The sequence below is a fragment of the Falco punctatus genome (assembly GCF_963210335.1).
Source record: "Falco punctatus genome assembly, chromosome: 4".
Lineage (NCBI taxonomy): Eukaryota > Metazoa > Chordata > Aves > Falconiformes > Falconidae > Falco > Falco punctatus.
The window spans coordinates 108175157-108197207 of NC_137583.1; the positions used below are offsets into that span (position 1 = coordinate 108175157).

The 22051-nt window shown below is 36.0% G+C and overlaps 1 protein-coding gene across 3 annotated transcripts in view; it reads left to right on the forward strand.

The window, feature by feature from the left end:
- Nucleotides 1-22051, forward strand: part of ANKRD28 (ankyrin repeat domain 28) — a 140908-nt gene that overhangs the window by 93874 nt on the left and 24983 nt on the right. For all 3 annotated transcript variants that reach the window (XM_080386444.1, XM_080386443.1, XM_080386445.1), the window contains exons 4-12: nt 428-498; nt 3526-3726; nt 4505-4592; nt 9339-9481; nt 10642-10854; nt 17081-17159; nt 17603-17717; nt 18170-18252; nt 20682-20745. In XM_080386444.1, the coding sequence (XP_080242570.1) occupies nt 428-498; nt 3526-3726; nt 4505-4592; nt 9339-9481; nt 10642-10854; nt 17081-17159; nt 17603-17717; nt 18170-18252; nt 20682-20745 (1057 nt within the window). The remainder of the gene's footprint in view (nt 1-427; nt 499-3525; nt 3727-4504; nt 4593-9338; nt 9482-10641; nt 10855-17080; nt 17160-17602; nt 17718-18169; nt 18253-20681; nt 20746-22051) is intronic.

The following is a 22051-nucleotide window of genomic DNA, read 5'->3' on the forward strand; positions in this document are numbered from 1 at the left end:
AGAACACTGGAAGCAATGGGGAATAAATGTAGCCTCTTTCTCTGGTTTAATGGAGAATTTCAACTATAGTGCAAAAGTATGAGATTTGTTGCTGAATGAAGGCAAGGAGTCTGTCTTTCTTACCCAAGTGGGTTTTTTTTTTCTTTTTTATGTGCCTTTGGAAGTGCAAAAGGTTATAAAAGATTACCTAGCGTAAAAAGATGAGTACACTTTGATGGAAGACTATTACGGGTGCAGTGTTAAAAGAATTCCCTCAAAGGGTGGGCTTTAGCTGGAGAAAAGACTCCTTTCCCTTTTTTACATCGTGCTGTATTAATAATGAGCCTAGAATAAGTATCTTCCAATAGTTCTATTTCTGTACTTGAAAATATTTAAGTCTTCCTGTAAATATATTATAAATCTCTGTTATTTTTATTTTTTGTTACAGGAGCTAGAGTTAATGCCAAAGACAGCAAATGGTTGACTCCTTTACACAGAGCTGTGGCATCTTGTAGTGAGGTATGCTTTTTTTGTTTACTGCTTTGTGTTAAAATAAGACATCTCAAATTACAAATTTTACATATAAATTACAAATATTACATATTTGTAATATTACATATAATTTGTCATATTACAAATAAATTCTGTTATTTGTTTGGGGTTTACAAAGTGAAACTACTCCAAAGGTTTGGAATTGCAGAACAATTTTGCAACAGTTTGTTTAATCTGTTGAAGGTATGTGTGTGTATATATCTCAAATCCGTGAGTGGGAAGAAAGGGAGGAAATCTAGAAACTTCTAGGGCTCAGCTTTGTTCTCTGCCATTTCCCTAGCAGAGGTTTCTGCATGCAGGGTTCTCAAGTCCAGTTTACTTCTCTTAAGGTAACCAGAATGGGTCAGCATGGGGGACGTAGAGGTGAATTAAGATTTAGTACAGCTTTTATGGCATAATCTTTGCATTTCTTTATTTTTTTACATCCTTGTCTCTTCAGGCGTTGAAGAAATAAATGGTTCTGTAAGTCCTGCAAACATCATTTTTTAAAAAAAGCGATGAACGAGTAATGGTAGTATTGAAAATCACTTTAAAAGTTATAAATGAAATATGTGGAAAGTTTTTTTAAGTCTACCAGTTACACAATTGTGAGAATATAACAATGTAAGAAATTACTTTGTTGCTGTTCCTCTATTGTTGATGTCCTAGTAAAAATTTTAAATTCCTGTGGAAGATCAAAACAGAGAATTGATGAGCTTGTTGTGTGCAAGAGTTTATGCAAAGCAGTCTCCTTTGAGATGCTGAGTCAAACTGATGCTCGTTTCAGTATGTCTCAAAGTAAAGGTTTTTTTAAAGATGCTGTGTACATTTTTGTTTGAGAAGATGGAATTGAATATTTTGGTTTTGACAAGTATTGAACTTCATCTATTTGATACATGAAGTATCTAAGAAAGCCTTGTTTCAGTTTTTGCTTTTGAATTCCCTGGATAGATTGCAATATGTTGCCACTAGCATTAATAGCTAAGTTATGTGGAGACTGTGTTATTCAAAACAGTGTTTGAAAATAAATCTTTGAGGATGCCTTATTCCCAGATGCAATTTGTTCTTCTTGAGGTATTTTTAGACTGCTCCTTTGGGAGCTGACCAAAGCACCAAATACTGCATTCTTCAGAGCTGAGGGACAATAAAGCTCTTTCTGTCAGTAATGCTTGCAGAGAAGAGTGCTGCAGGCAAACTGGACCGAAACAATAACTTCAAGTAATGCCACAATGTTCATCATAACTTTTTTAAATGTGGACTGTTCTAAACAAAATACTAGTCAAAAGCGAACATGTAAACCATTCATACTATTTATCCAGAAGGCAATGATAATTGCTTGTCAGAATTTTCTATTTATAAACGCAGTAAGTCATAGGAGCCCACATATATGTTTGATACATGTAGGCACTGTTTTCCAGCTGACAGATGTACATGGGTTTTGAGCATTCGATGAAAAAAAGCTGTAATGAAAAAACTCTTCATAATGATTTCAGTAAAATATCTGGAGTTACTCTGGAAACAGGGACAGCTGCAGTTAAGCAAGAACATTGAAACATGCAAAACAGCTGGAATTACAGAATTACATATGCAGCTACCAGCTGCACAAATTCAAGCAACTTCATGTCAAGACGGTCACACTCCAGGCCTCTATTTGTGTGCCTGGTGTACTTCGAAGAAAAAAAACCAAACCAAACTCAACCTAAAAACACCACAGCAGACCCCTAAGCAGACTTGCTAACTCTTGAAATTCATTAATGCGTGCGCACATAAAAATATAAGATACATTATTTTTAAACTAGTGCTGTGGTGCTTATACTATGGTGCTTACTTCTACAAAAGGGTTAATAGCTGTTCTAAAATTTCCTTGTTCTGATTATGGTTTTTCTTAGTATATGGTTCAAAGAAGACAAAAGTTCAAAATACTGATTTGATTTTTGAAGTACTAAGTCTGCTTAAGTTTTTTAGAGAAGAGCTGTTCCAGTTCTCATTTAAATTACAGGCCTGTGATGCAGTATTTTCACTTTTATGTTTGTTCCTATTTTCTTTTTCATTGACAGTAGAAGAAATTTGAACATTTTAAATACAATGTAATATAGATAGAATAATAGATAGTAATAGTAGAATCAAGTGTTACTTAGCATTCTGCTCGTAGTTGAGAGTAATGCCTAGCTATTGTACCACAGTGTAATTCAGAATTTCCAGTAACTACTTGTGGTAACGTGTTTCAAGTTCAAAGTGCCAACCATTTATTTGTGTGCTCAGCACTTGGGTCAGACACCACTGAAAGCCATTAGTGAATTGTGGGAAGGTCACGGAGCTGACGTAAAATGCACTGTTCATCATCATGTTGATACTACAAATAGATTACTTTTTTTTTATGCATTCCAATTGTGTGCACATATTTTAATGAAATTTGTTTATCTTGCTGTAAAAATTAGTCTTATCTGTCAAAATTTCACAGCTTAACAAAAAGAAATGAATAATCTTTTTGTAAGATGGAGTTCAGTGCAGCATTTTGAAATGGTTTTCGGGAGTTGCAACAGTCTATGTTGAAACTTCTTGTGTGCTGTTTTGTCTGTGGTTCTCTGAATGTACGTTTTAATAAGCTGTTCTTTGCTTTGCCATTTCTAGACTTTGACAGTTCAAAAATTTTGCTTGGCAAATTGGTGAAACGCATCATTAAGTTCATAGTACTTCATTAATCCTTAGCAATGGAAGTTTTGGAAATTAGTTGTGATGAAAAACAATTTGCCAGATGGCTTAAGGAACTGGATAAAAGACCTGGAAATGGTTGATTCAGTTGAATCCTGTAGGGTGTGTATTGCTCATGTTTTTGAGAGCATCCTCAAATCTGGATTTATGGTAAAGTACAAGATGATATTTACAAAGCATAAGATGATGTTTACAAAATAACAAATAGTGAATAGTTTTATTACCACTATACTGTCCTTGGATTTAAGGCTGGCATTTCAAATCTTCTCTAAGTGGCTTGGGTTTTTTTGTAAATGCTTTCAGGATGCTGTTCAGGTGTTGTTAAAGCATTCAGCAGATGTCAATGCTCGTGATAAAAACTGGCAGACACCCCTACATATAGCAGCTGCAAACAAAGCTGTGAAATGCGCTGAAGCTTTGGTGCCTCTCCTAAGCAACGTAAACGTGTCTGATCGAGCAGGCAGAACGGCATTGCATCATGCAGCTTTCAGTGGACACGTTGAGGTAAGTTATTTTTCTTACCTTGTTTCCCGCTTGTCATTCTGTCCCTCACATTTCTGGTATTTAGTTTCTCCGTTTAAAACCATGTTTCACCCACCTGCTCAAAAAAACCCAATTCCTATTTTGTATTTGAATTTGTCTTCTGTACGCATCTGTGTAGAGAATGGTTATGGAAAATACATGTTACGTAATTTAGTTGGAAGGTTCTTAACAGCGCTCATCTTAAGACAGAAGCAAATTTGCCTGAGTTAAGTGGAGCTAAACTAGTAATAGATAAACGTAAAATGGAAAAAAGAAAATACTTTCCTGTTAAGTAGATAGCGGACATATGGAAAGTGTCGTCACTGAAATGTGGATGAAACACATGTAATAAGCTCTAATCGCTAATCTTCAAGCCTTGAAAAATGTCTGGTGATAAATTTCCATTGTAGTCGTGTAGAGGCAGTTGGATGCAAATCAGCAATAGTCTTGCTTTTAGAAATTACCTTTAGTGAATTCCATAGTAATAGCCTGAAGATTTCAAAGATTCCACAGCTTTGCCATATTTAACTGGGAAATGTTTTTGTTCACGCGGAGTTTTGTGTTCCTTACAGATACTTCATTACTGCTGCCAAGGTGGGCAGCCAGTTTTTTTTAAGCTTGTGGGATATTCAAAACCCAACACATTTAAATCCTTGGAAAATGGATATGTTTTTATTTTCTCTTATGATTTTCTTCATCTAACTTTTAAGCAGAGTTTTTCCATTATGAATAAGACTACTTTTCTTTCTGTTTATCTCAGATGGTCAGCTTACTGTTGTCTAGAGGGGCCAATATTAATGCATTTGACAAGAAAGACAGACGAGCTATACATTGGGCAGCATATATGGGTATGTACATTTTTCAGCTGATTACTATTGTGGTAGTAAAAAAATCACCTTATGTTTAGTGGTTTTATATGTTTTTAGGAAAAATACTGACACTGTAAGCATTGAGGCTATCTCTGTCTGCCAGGAGACCATTGATAGTCTATTTCAAATTGCCTTGTAAATGTGTTTTTATGGTGAGAAAAATCAGTTTATTTGAAAAAGAAAAGTAAGGTAGGTAATTTTGTTCTTTAAAAAGAAGGGCCTATGTTCCTCAATCAGCAGGAGTTTAAGCACAAGTGAAAACTTCTGCAGTAATGCTGAATAGAAAGTGATAAATTAATACAGGGGGCACCTGAAACAAAGGATCATTAGAGCAACCTTGGGGATTATATTTTAAAAGAAGACTATTTCCTCTCTGAAACTCCCAAATTCTTGCTTTGCCATGTTATTCCAGGCGTGGATAATTATTGTCCTTGTGGTATTTATTGATCAATGCACTGGCAATACTGTCAATGTACTTCATTGCCTTTTGTAAGACTTTCATTTTATTAAGTGGTAGGAATAGCTATAAGAAATAGTAGAGTTTTGTATCTGAAGCTTCATTTTAAATATCAGCAATATAAACCATTGGAAGGTGATTCACAGAAAATGCAGGCTAGGAGTTCTAGGCTGACACTGACAATGACTTCTTAGCTTTAGCTAGTCACTTTGTTTCTAAGTAATTCATATGCAACTGCAGATTTTATTTGTCAATTGTTCATGTCACTGCAGAATATGCTGTACTTGTTCAGAAGCCAAAAAACTTAATGTCTCTTTTAACTTCCAGAAAATACCTAAAAATGCTCTTGAACATGTGCAACGTGTCATGTATGAGCAGTGAACAACTAAGTTTCAGGATCAATTTCAGGAAGAAGCCAGTTGAGATGATTCCGTGGTCTTGATTGTTATTCAGTATTTTAGCTTATTGCTTCATAATTTCATCCAGACAAGGGAGAAGAATAAAAGCAGTAGCATTAGTATTGTATGCATCTGCAACCCTGGGAATTTCTTTCAAGGTGAAATGGGGAAATAAGACTTCATTGTATGTAATTTTTTGTTCCTGTCATATTTTGATGATCTACATTTTCCTAAATTTTAAATTCTCCAGAAAATACATATCTATATGCCTAAGATACCATCTTAGAAAACTTAAGGAGAACAGTCAGGAAGAGAACGTGGTCCAGTTATTTATGGCAGCTTTTTTTCAGCGGTAATCATAGATGTGAACATTTTTGTTCCCATTATAAGAGGAAAATACTACTTGGAATGACTGTCTTGGTGAAAACCTTTATTTATATAAAAGAGCACTTTGTATTTTTGACAAACAGTCAAGTTAATATGAAAGAAGAGTAATTTCTATTCTGCCCCTTCCCTAAGCAAGCTAATTTTACTATATCTGATGTCAGACCAAAAAAATAAACACACATAAACAAGGAAATTACATGGGCTCAATATGTTGACATCTCTTAAGTCTAGGATAACTCTGCCTTGGAGATCTAATCTTAAACTGCATATTGAGGGGCATATGAGTGTGTGCATAGGGGTGGTTCTTAAAAACAGACTTAAGGCTGCTAATAAAACGTATTTCTCATCTGTGAATCTGTGGCATCGAGTATTTTACATAACTGCTTTGGAGTTGTTACGTTTCTCCAAGCAATGTTTTCTAGTCTTGCCAGGAAAGAACAAATGGAAGCAGTAACTTAGAAGTGGAAGTACCATTTTAAACATGCATACAGAGTAAAACAAAAGAGCAGTAGCATGTGGGGCATTACCTATTTAAATATGGTCGCCAGAAACTTTACCGAGTTTTGGGGGTTGATTGTTTTGATGAGTTGTTTGAAATGGGCTTTGGTCTGAGGACTGAGAATTCTGATCTTTACAAATGCAAAAGCGTGCATTTACAAAATTTGACTTGTTGTAAGATCTCAACAGTTGTAAAAGTGACCTTACAAACACCTGGATTCACACAAAATTGAAATTTAGTGTTCTCTTTGCACAACTTGGTGTTTCAGGCCAATTTCACATTAGTCTTATATCCCTGACAATGCAGGTCTGAAATAATCTGATAGCAATGTAAACTAAAGCTGTGAAATCCATATGTGATATGCTAAAAAGAACAACAGGATCCTCTTGAGCTGTCATACGAGGAAAAGACTTGAATGTGCCAGCGGATTATGCAGTCATTGTCACAGCATTAATACCTTTAACATAATTTGAAGCTGTATGATACTGCATTTCAACTACTGATACCAGTGCTTGAAACTGAGGAGTTAAAGAACAATGGATTTTGATTCAACATTTTGTGATATTTTGTATTAGTATTTCGTAATTTACTTACATATGCAAAGCAATGTCTGTGACAGGCTGTCCAACCACCTTACTCAAGGCGACTATTTGCAAAATTTTGTTGAATGAAACTTCTGCATGATGGCAGAGATCTAACGAGTGTCAGTGAGAGGACAGATGTTTTCTGGCTTGTGCTCAGCTAGATGACAGAGTCTTCTATTTTTCATATAAGCTACATTTATTCCATTTTTAGTCAGTGCTATTTCATACAGCGTTTGGGTGGGAAACTTTTTAATTTCTGATGTTGATCAACCTAAATATTCTTGCAGAAAATAGAGTAGAAAAAGCTTTGAAATCCTTCAAATAAGGAAAAAACCCCTGTGACATTCTCTCTCACAATTCAGAGTGATTTTATGCTGCTTCAATTGTTTGAATAAAGCTTTTCCACCATATAAAACCGCCCACAGAATAGAAAAAGAAGTTACGCTTTTCGTCACTCTACTATAAATAACTTTCTAGGGTTATTTCCATTGTTTCCCTTCCTTCCTGCTTTTCACCCGACTCCATTGCTGTCCAGTTAGAATGCTGCAACTAAAATGGACTTCCATTCTTGCGTGCTAGTGTCGCCTTCATTAGTGTATCGGGATGTCGTCTCAGTGCTTCCCACTTCAAGTTCCTTGCTCTTCTGTTTGAGTGACTTCCACTGATTGCAGCTTGTGTTTTCAATGCAGGTCAGGGATTTTTTTGGTTATTTTCTTTTCCTTAAAGTTTTTCTGCCACTGTTCTGTTCAGTGACTCTCTTCTTTTCCTGCCTTTAATGTCTTCTGTACTTCTGTCTCTCATATAGGGCTTGTTTTCATTCTTGCCCCCATTATATTTGGGTGAGAAGATTAGTATCATGTCTACATTTCTGTTTCTCTTCTTTCCTGCAATACTGAAGTAATTCAGAAGTGAAATATTGCAGCACTTCATGTTGTGCTGGTATACTGTGTTTCTGATTGGTATAGCTAGGTGAAATGTCGTTCTGTATGTTGGTGGGCATGCAGCATAAAATGGGTATCGTGGTGACTGAATATTTATCAAAATAGCTTTGTCTGTATTCCTTTTGGTAGACACTTCCTATTCAGCCTTTTGCAAATTCTCTTAGTCATTGAAAAAGCAAAGACCCTCACTTGTTATGCAGTACTTATAAGTACCAAATCCAATCTTCAGTTCTACTTATGTGTTTGACTGGATAAGAATAAGTATTCAGTGTGATCCTCACCACTTTTTGAACTAAGGTAAGGGTGTCACTTGAAAGGTAAAACAAAGAATCCCACATCTGCCTGTACGGGCCAGTTACAAAGGTAAAGCACTCCACGTATTGTGGTCTTTTTAACTCAAATGTGCTTTTTTATTCTGCAGGCTTTGTCGTAATGATCCGTGTGTTTTCAGTGATGACTTGTTTGGTGGTTAAATTAACAAATGAGCAAGAATGACAGATTTTTTGGTTACACCATTTTCATAGCATTTCTCTTAGCGTGCAGTGTCACAACTGCATGCAAGCTAGCAGAGGAGCATGTGAGCATGGTAGCCAGGAAAGCTTGTTGCCCTCTGGAGTAAGCAGTGTGGTGTAGGGACCCCTGGCCCAGCCACGAGCTGGCAGTGAGAGCAACTGCCTGTTATTCAGGGTGGGCTCCCCACCCTCCCTTCCCTTTCCCACCCTCCCGGCTGGAACTTCCCCCAGGTCATCCCTTCCCCACAATCCCAACTCAACTTCCACTCTCCTCCCAGTGATTTAGGAGAAGAGTCGATGCTTTCAAAAGGCTGTGGTTCCTCAGAGGATTGAGTCAGTTTTGAAGGTGGAGCTTTGCTAAATTCTGTATAATTTGGCTCAGCATTTTAATGGCTCTGCAAGTTGAAGAAGATGGTCTGGGATGGGAGGGGATATATTTTTATTTAAAAATAGAATATTTTTATGCTTGTTTAATTTTCAAAGTTCATGCCAAATGCCTTAAAAACCTTAATGGGCATGTTTGCAGTTGGGTGAAGGTGGAAGACTGACAGTCACGTACTCTCTCAAGTTGTTTACAGAAATTTGCAGTCAATGTTTAATAAATACAAAGTTATTTCACCTCTCTAGTCCTCAAATCTTCCCAAAAACTCCTTCTGCATAAGCAGAAGACAAGATTTGTTTTCAATATATAAAATTATTTTTGCAGTATGAATACTATGATTATTAGAGGGAGTATATAGAAATAATCTCTTCTGGAGATGAACATTTTATGTTGTTTTTATAGTTCATGATACAACTAGAATACAAGAACAATTCTTTATTTTCCAGATTACATACAAATGATAATGTCTTGCTCATGTTATAACGATTGTACAATTATTAAGTTTGTAAACTTGTGCTGGTTAATATAAAATGCAACTTAATTCTTTTTGTCTTTATTCTTTTAGGTCATATTGAAGTTGTGAAATTACTTGTGGCCCACGGGGCTGAAGTGACATGCAAAGACAAGAAATCATATACACCCTTACATGCTGCAGCATCTAGTGGGATGATCAGTGTTGTCAAGTATCTTCTAGATCTTGGAGTGGATGTAAGGAAGAATAAAACAAAGCGATACATATTTTTTTAGTAATTTGAAATGTTCTTGTTAGTATTATAGCATGCTGTTTATTTAGAGGCAGGTTATGATAAAGTGAAAATAGTATTTCCCAAGATCTTCACTCACATACTTTTTTGTTATAAAACCTCATTCCCCCAAGTAACTTAAGAGCTTTGCAGATTTAGCAAAATTATTTGGAAGTACATTTTTTTTAGTAGGCTTTTTGTTTATTTGGTATTTCTTACTCTTAGTTCATTGGACTGGAACTCAGGAAATAGGAATTCCGTCATTAGCTTTGCTACACAGTCCTCTTTGAACTGCAGGAAATTAAATGCTTTTGCTTGAGTTACTTGTAAAATGTAGGTTTTACTGACTTTCTTACACCATGTAGGTTTTGGGAAATACTAAAAGTTGTGAGAAACTTCAATACCTACAGTAAGGAAGACCGTATGAGTATCGAAATGCAAAATAAATTAAAAGGCTGTACTGCACTTGTATGTAGAAAGTCTGTTAACAACAAACAGTGAAACTGCATAAGAAATCTGCGTTGTGCATCACATTTTAGTCTTACAAGGCTGGAGAATGCTGCCAAAGTTCTGTCTTGAGAAGGAGATCAGAATTCAGTATTGTGTTGTACACAACAACAACTTTTACATCTATACGTGTCTGTCCTGCTTCTCCCCTGCCACTCCACCCTCCCACTAAAAAAATCATTTAAAAAAAGGAAAAAGAAATAAAAATAAAAAGTCCCTCTAGCCTCTGCTTTTAACGGAAACCCACAAATTCTGTTGGAAAATGATAGAGGTCCATGCTGTGCTTAGTCTGTAGGGTCTATGCACATTGCCACTGTTGACATTTTTTCCATCTCTGTGTTCTGTCAAGTTGCATACTGTGTACAGGAAGCTGGTGTGGAGACAATTGGAGGAGGCTGGCTCGTTTGTAAATCAATCGTACTCTTCCCTGATACAGACTTCTTGATCAAAGTACTACATCTAGAGCTTGCTTTTAATCTCTGGTTTTGAAGACTTCCAAAATGTGATGAAGACGTTATCTCATGAGAAGAGATTTTTCTTTGTTATAATTAAATGCTACTGTTATACAGGTTTTTGCCTGCCAACTAATCTTGGTTTGGTTTTTTTTTCCTCTGGTAGATGAATGAACCAAATGCCTATGGAAATACCCCTCTCCATGTAGCTTGCTACAACGGGCAAGATGTTGTAGTGAATGAACTCATAGACTGCGGTGCTAATGTAAATCAAATGAATGAGAAGGGGTTTACACCTTTGCACTTTGCAGCTGCATCAACACATGGAGCATTGTGTTTGGAGCTTTTGGTCTGTAACGGAGCAGATGTAAATATGAAGGTAGGTGAATCCAAAGCCATACATTCACTTTTAAAGATCCAGTATGTCTTTATCAGAGGTAACTTTTCAAAGTCACTGTGTTTGGAAGATCCCACTGATGGCTGAGTACTTCTGTGAAAAGTACTATAGAAAAAATGAGCCAGTATGTTGCTCTAAGAAACTTGATCTGAATCTGAATATTTCAATGGAATGTAGTAAATAGCCTAAAAGGATAAAAAATAAAAATGACAATATTGTCTGGTCAATCTTGATTATATTTCAATGTCAAAATTCCACATAATTTGGTGTCCCTAGTCTCTCATAGGAGTAAGAGCCAATCATACAGAAGAATACAAAAGAACATGTTTGTCTTATAAATAAGCAGCATTAACAAAATCAAGGATATTTCAGAGAAGTGTGTTCAACAGCTGGGTTTTTTAATTACCTCAGCAAAACTTTGTGAGCAGAGTTAGTATACGTTTTACATCTCTACTTGGTCACAAGCCTTTGGCTGCAGAATATTCCTTAGAATCCAGTCTTAGTAGAACTTCTAATTCACGCAAGCATAAAAGCAAACTATAACCTATATCTCTTATTATCTTCTGAAATGTGTAGGGTAAGGTCTTGAGATGTGAAACCTCCGGTTTTGTGTTAAGTTGCTTTTTACTCTAGTAATGGAAATGTAACTGTTCAGAAATATCTGGTCCATGTCTGATACTTCTGTGTTCAGAAGTATCTGGTGTCTTGACAGGTTTCAGGCAAGGGGAAATAGGAAACAGCAATGAGAAGTGTTTCTCTTACAAAATACCTAATTACCTTTACTGTTGCCCATGTAGGAAAATAGGAAAAATTATCTCTTCTTTTGTTTCTTAAGTAGATTTGTTTAGAGTTCTGCCTGAATTTCAGCACCATCTCGATAAGAGGTGAACATTAGAATAGCTAACATTTCTGTTAAAAATGTCGGGGTTTGTGGTTAGCTTTGTGTAAGATATTTACACTGATTTTCAACTAACTAATTCTAAAATACAATTTTTTACCTATTGTATTGTTAGTGAACAATCTGTAGCCCGCTGAAAATTTGGAATTAATTTAAAAATAAGCTGTTTGATGTGGAAAAATCTTAGATGTATGTCACTGCTCACTTCATATGTATTTAAACATGCAGCTCATTTAATGAAAATGTACTTAAACTCAGTTGCGGAAAAATCCATCAGCAAAGTGCCCTGGGGAAGTAAGGAGCTCTGCTACAGGGTTTATTGCCAACTTGTCCTAAGATACACAGATCACAGTTCATTTATTTTTGTTGCCAGCTTTCCACTCTGCAGAATATTCTAGACTGGATATGTCTGAGGGCTTAGCCTTACAGGGCTGACTTCTGTCCTACATGATGTGTGTTCTGTCATGAGAAGTAATCCCACAATGTTAAATACATGTATGTTACACAAATAAGAACAAAAGAGAAATGTAAATATTACCAAATACGCTGGGTTGCAAGTGTTTGTGACTTTATGCATATTTTTGATGTAGGAGAAAGAAGCAGGGAGGGCTTAATTTCAGAAGGATGTGCAGCAAGTAACGGCGGTTGGGTTTTTTGGCTACTCATTATCAAATACATTGTAAGTTAGGAATGAAAATGAAACACTTCCAACATTCTGTTAGGATAATTAAACACTGTTAAAGATTGCTATAATCTTTATGTTTGAACTTAAAATTAGAATCTTTGTTTTATGTATGTATACACTGTAGATACTGACTACATTTAGTCAGTTATAACATTAAGTAACCTTAGAAATTGTTCAAAGAATGGCTAATATCTTCAAAGTGACTGGCAAAGTTCCTGAATCCTTTGAAGTTTATAATGAGGCTGAACTTTTTTTTTTTTTTTTGGGGTGACAAAAAATGTTTTAACATCAGACCAATATATTCTTGCCTTCCTTCCCATTCAATTTTAAGTTATGGGATTCAAAGTAGAGATTTATTGCTTTCTGTAATTTAAGAAAAAAAATCCTTAGAAGATTTAGTATGGGTAAACCCAGGTTTTCTCTTAAGCTTACTCTGAGATGACAGAATCATTTTTTCTGAAACATGATAATGATGGGGCTGGGAAATGAAGCCTGAAGCATATCAAAGAGCTGAGAATGTCAGCTGAAGTCTGAGAGCTTAGTAAGATTTGACTACTGAAGTTAGCCTGCTTCAGAAAAAGATGTCTTTACATTGGAAAGGGTTAGTAGCTTTAGCTATAGGTTGGCTGTAATTAAAATGTGTTCATTCACTATCCAAACCATTAAGTGCAAAATTAAGCAAGTAGGATTGTGTAGGGATTTTAAGCAATTACAGCTTGAAAACAGCATTTATCCCGTTTCTGTACCAACATGTGTCTCCACTATAATTCTGTTAATAACATTTCTGTGGATTTATACCAGCAAGACTGAATTTGGCCTGTGAATTTGCACCTGAAGGTGTGAACAGCCTTGCTCTCGTACGTGAAAACGTACCACTTGCACTGTTAAAAAGTGCAAGAACTGAAGCAAAAGAAAATTGTTTCCAAGTCAACTTCTGCTTCCCTGGAAAGATTTATAAGGATAAATCTTGGATTTAATCAGAAGAACAATCCCTAAAAAAGTAGCAAAGGGAAACTGAGAGTATGTTGTGTAGTTAAGAATAATTTGTAGAGTTCAAATGAGTTGCTTTTAGAGTGTTCTTATTATTTATTGAAACAAAGCCTGTTCCAGGCCAGTTTCCAAGCATTGAGGCTGAAGTTCAGGGTAGTTCTTACAATTATTATATGTTTATTTTTCCTCATAATTGTATTGCTTGTGTAATCTGATTTAATAGTCCCCTCCCATGTGCAGCTGTTTCTGTGTTGTTAGAGGTAACAGAGTGGTTGTGGGTGGTGCAGACTAGACAGTGCTTTAGAGTGTTTTCTGCTGTGGCTGACCTAGTGGGGACAGCAAAAGGGAGACATCCTTATTTTTGATGGCAGGTGGAGGGTAAGTGCTTGTGCACATCTGTGGGTGCTGCCTCATCTCAAGAAGGGAAAATATGTAGCAGAACATAATGGAGCAGTAGAGATATGTTAGGCTTTTTATCACCTCTGTAGGCAGCGGAAAAATAATTTCATAATTGTTTTTGTAGCCTTGTTATTGTCCCCATAGTACTGCAGAACAGTGAATCCTGTTAAGTATCGCTACGTACTGCAGCACTCTCTCCTCACGATTCAGGATTTCCATGCATGGAAAAGCATGTTGAAATGAGTACGTAATGGATAGTATTAATTGTTTTATGGGCCCCCTTTGCTGCTTGAGAATTTAGTGACCTAAGTAGAAAAAGTATTTCACTTCCATTGGTGATACTAGAGCATAGGAGTCGTTGCAAGGGAGAGGTTTCACTTGGAAGAATGCTGTGACGTGATATTTCCCCTGACCCTCAGTAAAGCTCAGTAGTCTTAGAACAGTTAATATCTAAGTATCACTTGATAGAACACCTTGCGCTGTGTGTTAATTCTGTCTAATAGGAATTACTGTTCTTAACAAATTTCAGATGATCTTAAGAATTTGTGGATATATTTTCTCTAGTGATAGAGGAGATTTGGGTAGTTTCTTGCCTATTACCACACTTCAAATTGAGTTTCAATGAAGACAACAAAAGCTGTCAGTAGTCCATAGCTATTCCATCATGTGCTCTGATCCGATCTGGTCTTTTAAAATCTGACAGCCGTAGTTAACTTAAATATTTAGATAGAAGATCTTAAAGGCATAAAAAAAAAATAGAAGGAAAAGTTTTGAAGCTGCCTGCTTACTTATGCAGTCCAGCCTCTGGTGTCTCTGGAAACAGTACTTTGTTCAATAAATAGAGCCTTACTGTTTCATTGCTTACAGAACTCTTTGGCTGCTGGTTCTGCTTCTTTATATCCTTTCCTAGTTGACAGTGTCTAAGAAGGGAATTCTGAATGCAATCCTATATCTAGCAGTTAGCTTCAACACAGAAATTATCCCCTTCATTTAATTTTATACCTGTTCTGTGTTTATATGTTGATAGACAATTGCATGTTATGTTATTCCTGGGTTGCAAAGAAACCTGAGACTGTTAGACTGGAGAGAGGCACTGTGGATAATCAAACCCATTGTCTTAGAAATCTACATTAAGTGCGGTTTTGAGCAAAGTAAATCTAAAAATCTGTTATTGATTGTACTCTGGGTTTTCATTTACGACTGAAAAATTACTTTGTAGCTTATTTGCTGTCCTTTTTGCAAGATCTCACTTGAGTCATCTAGTTGAGCATTCTCACTTGACCAACACGCTTCTTAGTTTCTAATGCTGTCACATTAAGTTATTCCCTTGTAAGGTACTTTTATTAATGTCCTCAGTGAGACTAAGATCTACTTTTTCTGCTCCATCTTCTTACTCTTAGTTAGCCTTCCTTTGAGATACAGGTATAGCGTATCTGAGCCAGTGAGACTGCAGGCTGCTTTATCTGAGCCCTTAAAATTATTCTATCTGTTACTTCATTATTTCCTTACTTTTTCAAAGTTTCCTCTTTTAAAGTTTAGAACGTTAGATAGCAAAGCAGCTTTTGGTCACTCACTCCAACTAAGCCTATTTTATATGATAGTTTTTCTTTAAATTAATTGATTCTTCAGCTTAAAGGGGGAGAAAAGTGAGGGAAAGAAACACCAGATGTGTAACAATTGTTTTAAAGGAGGAAAAACATTGGACACAGAGAATATGAACGGTTGGATAAAGTGAGCAGAACTAAACAGCGAGGAGAAAGATGAAAGGTAGACGTTAGAAGAAAATTCTATTTGTAAGAAAATCAGAGCATAGAGATTGCTTGGGGAAGTCATTACTTATAGTGTGATTATTTGACCTTTCCTTTAGGCCTCCTATGACAGAGGTTAAATCGATTGTCCAATCCTCAAGTGGCTTTCAACCCTGTTTTCTGTGTTTCTTTGTGTCTGCTATAGATATGTGGATGTGTCTTTTGGATTATTTACGATAAAAGAAATCTCCTAGCTGAAACATCTGGAGATAACTTGGCTGTCATTATAGTGTTTTATTTCTTTCAATCTAGGTCTGAGAAGTCAATGTTTCCCGTAATTGCATTGTTGTAGGTGGCATATGCTGCTCTGTACAGTGACACGATTGAAAATTCCACATCCAACTCTGTCTCAAAGGGTCTCCAGCAGACTTTGAGTAACACATCCATAAAAGCTTTGGCATTTGGTTCCAAAGGAAGAGTAAAGATGGGAAGACACTTTGGCACATGACAGCAGTTCATGTTTTAATACATATGTTCATATCTTACGTTCCTCCTACCACCTTTGTCTTTAACTTTGTATTTTGTGAACATTTCATACTCTTCAAAGCCAATGTTTAAAATTCAAAGATGTGGTATGCATGTGCATCCAAGACTACTTTTATTTTCTCTGCGTGTGATATTTGCAAATTTTTGTCTGCATTTGTAGGAACTTCTTTTCTGCAGTAAAGCTTTCCCGTTACCTACAATAAAGTACGGGGTGGGGGGCGGGGAATCATCCTGAAGTAGCGCTAGCAGAAGATAATGGGTTTGTAAGTGCACTGAAATTGTGCTGCTAAAAATTGAAGCTCCCTTATGCGTTACTGTTGGCCTACTTGAAGGACATCTTTACTGGGTGAATGACTAAGTGCACATTTGATACATGTGTTATAGTACCAATTGTGGTTGAATAGTTCTAGCCTAGGATTACTTGTGGTTTATGATAAATTGCTTATAAATATCACTTTGCAGAAACTTCATGAAACACATGAGGTTTTTCATATGTTGTCTTCTAATATAATGTGTAAACTTCTGTAGTAAATACTGGTATTTTCTTTCAAAAAACAAACTTAATTTAAAGAAACATGGGTTTGGTTTAGGCTTGGGTGGGGGGAAGAGTTGGACATAGGCTTGTTGCTGAAGCTGTGTGCCGTAATCATCCTCTTCGGAGTGATTATCCTAAAGGCGTAACTGAGTGGGCATCACTGAGTTGTCACTCGCAGCTAGAGGAGTGATTAAGAGCAGCTCTTTTGAAAAGCTTGCCATGTCATGCTGACTTGTCACTGCCAGCATCCGTCTTGCAGAAGTGCATAGAAACAATTTAAAGGAGGGAGTAGAGGGAAGACAAGAAAGTGAAAGGATGTTCTTTTTTCTTTTTTTGTTGTTGTTAGTTCTGGTGGGTTACTATTACTGGCCATAAGTAAACACTGGGGGGACTTTTTTCTTTTCCAGAGTAAAGATGGGAAAACACCTTTGCACATGACAGCGATCCATGGTAGATTTTCAAGATCCCAAACCATCATTCAAAATGGTAAAAAGGGGGAGGGAGTAGTTGTGTCATCAGCTTTCCAGTATTATGAGTATTTTCCTCCTCTTGTATTGATAATAAAGTACTGAATTTTTTTCGTATCCAGTAGTAGTTCAGTTAATGGTGGAGTCTGGCATATCTGCTTATGAAGTTTGATAAGTTACATTGAACCGTTTATTTTTCAGGATGCAGGAAAATATATTAATTTCTCTTCCGTAACCCAGGCTGCAGAAAGTTTGTCTCATGTGGTTACGTAATCAAATGCTGCTCCCTATTTTGCTTGTCATTAATACCAAATACCACTGAAAGCTGTATAGATTTTAAATCCAAGCAGTCATCAATGGACAGTTATTAATGTTGCTTAGATTATCATCAGTGCTGTTTTTCTAACGAAAGTATCTGTGTGCCTACGTATATTCTTACTTAGTAATTGCTTTTTGTTGTAGGAGCTGAAATAGACTGTGAAGATAAGAATGGAAATACTCCTTTGCACATAGCAGCTAGATATGGCCATGAGCTATTAATCAACACTCTGATTACGAGTGGTGCTGACACTGCGAAGTAGGTGGTTTTACTGATACGAATGCACGCTGAGAGAATTTAGAAATACATTTATTAGATTAACAAGAGTAGTATGATTTTTTCTTAATGTTGTCTTCCACTTGAAATAGGAAATACTTTGTGTGTTATCCTGTACTTCTAAGTAGCTACTCAGTACGTCGCAATTTGTACAAAAACAGAAGTAGATATTCCTCAAATGTATTTCTAGTAAAAGCTCTGGAATTATAGATATATAATAATAAATTATATTTATTAGTATATAAAAAAATAACTGACTTAATGCATCCTGCTAGCTTGTAAGAAAGTGTTTAATGCGTGAAGTTTTCCTAAGGCTCAGTATTCTAATTAGGTGGTTTGCTGAACCCACCATGCACGTGCACTTTGGCACACAGTCATGTTTGTTTTATTTTAATTGTAATGAAACTGTGATACCTGATTATGGTGTGTCTTAGGCGGGGTATACATGGGATGTTTCCTCTCCATTTGGCAGCATTAAGTGGATTTTCAGACTGCTGCAGAAAGCTCCTCTCATCAGGTAGGGTATGTCTAAAAATTGTATAGCTGCTTTGTACTTTGTCTTTTATTCCAGAGGGTAGCTTTTCATTAAGTCTTAATTTAGTAATACATAAAAATATTTATAGTTTACTAGTAGCCTTGGGCCAGTGCTTGTTAAAATGAATGCAAACTGTAAGTAATTCCTCCCCCCCCAAAAAAAAAAAATTCATGCAACTTGAAATAATGCATCTGTAACTCTCTAATGCTGTGTTTGTGCATTTTAAGTTGGCCATAGAGGTGGGATGAGTGGTTCAGACAATAATGCAACTTCAAGGAGAAAGACTAATGTTCTCTAAAATGACTTCATGGAGCATCCTCCATTTCCTTTCCATGATGTCTTTACCTTAATCATTCTATTCTACTTCTGTAGTGGGCACGTAATAGCTCTGAAGACTCTGTGGACTGCTGCATTAATAAACTGTAGCATTTGTGGTTTATTGTTAATTAAAAGCAGCCGGAACTGTACTTGGCTTTCACTGTTTGATTCCTCCCTGAAGTTGTGGCAAGTTTTAAGGTTATTACTTCCTTGTTGTCCATTTTCATCTGGTGTGAATTCTGAGCTCTTTGAACCACTGCAGTTCTCAAAAAGTAGATTGGTGTGAAGAATTGTGGAAGCTTCAGGAAAGGAACAGAATAAGAATAACAAACTAAATGGTCCTACATTAATCTGAAGGCATTTCATCTTTTTTAAATAAAGAAAAGGGGCGGGCGGGGGCAGAGGGTTGAGGAAGAGGAAGAAGTTGCTTCCCCAGCTTTATATTGTCTGTTAGGGAAGCCTGGGAGAAGAACTAAAGGAGTATTAACTAGAACTACCACTGGTAAGGCTTTTTATTTCACTGTCCTGTCATGGACAAGCTTGCAAGGATTTGCTTCAGAAAAGAACTGTCCTGTAGTTGACTATATTTCTATTGTGTATGTTCAAAATGAGGACTACTTTGGCTCTTTCTCCTTTCTGCACATGGTGCTGTGCTGCCTGTACCCTTTCTGGAGATTCAGTGTGGCAAAGGAATCCCTGCAGAAGACCTGCAAGTGGTTTCTGTGACTTTCACATGAGTTGAGCAAACGTGAATGTAAATCTAGCCTGGAGCAGATAAGGAAGGACTTGAAGAGTATGTTCAGCCTTCAGACTGGAAAGACCAGATACTGCTACCAGCTTATTTTAGAACATGCTCTTGGTGTGGGGATCGGTATCTGCAGACTATGTACCCTTTTGCTTTTATGAGGAAGTCTCATTTATGTAAATTAAGAATATCTGATTTTAAAATTTGTTAATATTCATGTGCAGACCTTAAAAGAAAAAAAAAAACCAAACAAACCCACATCAGTCTGCCTTGTCCCAGGATTGAAAGACATTTAAGTTGTTAGTGGTGTTAGACGAGCAACCTGGGGATGTGGAAAGTCATCAAAGACTACTTTCAAATTAGATTGGTAAATTATCTTAAATTGTTTGCTGTGTAGCACTGCCTATAGAAATGGGAGGAGGCTGTAGTGGTATATATATACAAAACCTCTATTTTGGGGCATAAGGAGTAGGAGAACTGTCTTGAATAGTAGTACTCTTAAATAACACATCCTGTGTTGTTCACTATTTATCGTTGTTGAATAATTCTTAAAAAGGAAAAAAAAAAATTTGCATTCCCAGGCAAAAGTACCAAAACTGGAGATTTAATGAGTAAGTTTTGTTACACGAGAGCAAGACTTTTAGGAGAATATAGTTGTTTTCTCAAAGCAAAAGTGTAGCTTTGAAACATGATTTAAATAGTAATCTTCATGTCAAAAGATATGGTTACCTATGGAATTGCACAGTTAAACTTTGTGGTCTCAAATTTGAAGTTCCATAGTTCACACATTTTGATAAGAGAAATTTACAACATTCTCTAAAGGGCTCTTCTGTGAGTAATTGCTAATTGCTATTTACAGCCTTCACCCCAGCTTAACAGAGTTCTTTGCTTTCTCAGGGACTAAAGAGCTAAACTCAAGGATGAAATTTAAGTAGCTCCTGAATTTAGTAGACAGTCGCCCCTTTATTTAAAAAAACAGTGAAAAAAATATTTATTTAAAAAAACACTGATAAATTCTAGCGTATTCTTAATTTTCCTATTGCCTTCATATATTTTATATGCAATGCTAAATTACACAGAAATAATAGCAGGTAAACAGGACAAGAAAGAATATAGCCTCTTGCCTCAGTGCAGCTAATTGTCTTCTACCTTATCCCTTTCAGTAACTGTTCAAAAATACTGTGAATGGCAAGGGTGTGTTTCAAGTGAAGTAAATTTTCCGTACTTAAGTGCTTTTTTGCAAATCGCTTTTAAATTTGTTTAGCAAGCATTTCTTTTAAGAGTAGATGTGAGCAGTTTTGTGAAAGGTGGTGTTATATAACGGTTTTACAAACTGCTCGATTTGTAGGTTTTGACATTGACACACCAGATGACTTTGGCAGGACTTGTCTTCATGCAGCTGCAGCTGGAGGGTATGTAAAAAAGCATTCATGCTTTCATATTTAGTGTTCTTTTTTCAATCGCTGATCATTCCTGTTTTGTTTTGTTGGGTTTTTCTTTTAATTATTTCCTCTCTGTGCTTTTCCTTCATTTTCCCCTTGGAATGTATGTAAACATGAAAATAATTTTGAGATGGATTCTATCTGCCAACAATAAAAATAAAGCAAATATTCAGCTCAAGTAATTATTGGAGTACAGTGTCCAAGTATCATCAGCCTTATCTTAGGTTTGTGCTTGGGGATGAACTGAATTTTACTTTAGATTCCCATGGATGATGATATAATTTTTAGAATTTACATCAGTCAAATATGGCATGCCCAGCTAACATCACTGTAGGACATGAGGTGGAGAACAGCAACTTTGGGAAATACGTTTTTACCACATCCATAAACAAAAGCCCAGTCTAACTAAATTAAAAGCCATAATTAAATTCCAGAGTTTAGGTGGATGAAGTAGTCAGAACTACTTGCTCATCACTTGAGTTGTGATCCATATTGATTATTGTTATTGTATTGTAGGTTTTCTATAGCAGCTACTCAAAATTGCCTGGAAGAATTGGGTAATAAATTTCATGATACACTTTGTGGGACACAAGAACTCCATGATATCAATATTTTCATTTTTCTGTTTCAATGTTGTTTAATTAATACTGTTAAGTAATCATTGTAAGTCAAAAGATACTTGATAGATACATCCTTGTCGCAAATGATTAAGGTTAAAATGCTATCTTTTCATATAAAAACACATAATTTGTGACACATTCCCTCATTCATCTCCAGTTCAGGAAAGTTACTAAGGTAGTGTTTAAACAATAATCACTATTGTACATCTGTTATGATGATCATATTGTATTGAAAACAAATTACATGAAAAAGTAAAATATATATGTTGCAACTTATGTTTGGCCTTACAATATATACAGTGAAAACTTGCCTCTGTGCTGGAATCCTGGTAGCAAAAAAGCATGTGACATGCAGGTGTTTCTTTAAGAATTGAAATTTCTGTTGAATTAGATTAATGTTTATGTGCTTTGTGCATGCAGTTTGATATCAATAAAATTTCTATATATGGACTTGAAATAATTGATATTCTTTCCTGATTCGGTTCTGCAATTATGAAATCTATTTTACATACCAAAATATATTTATCAAATTCTTCATACGATAGTTCAGTTCCATTAAAAATAACATGAGATGTATACATGTAGCAGTTCTGATATTTGCAGAGGCCAGTATGAAGGAAATAAAATTTGCAATCATAAGTAATATTGCATTAATT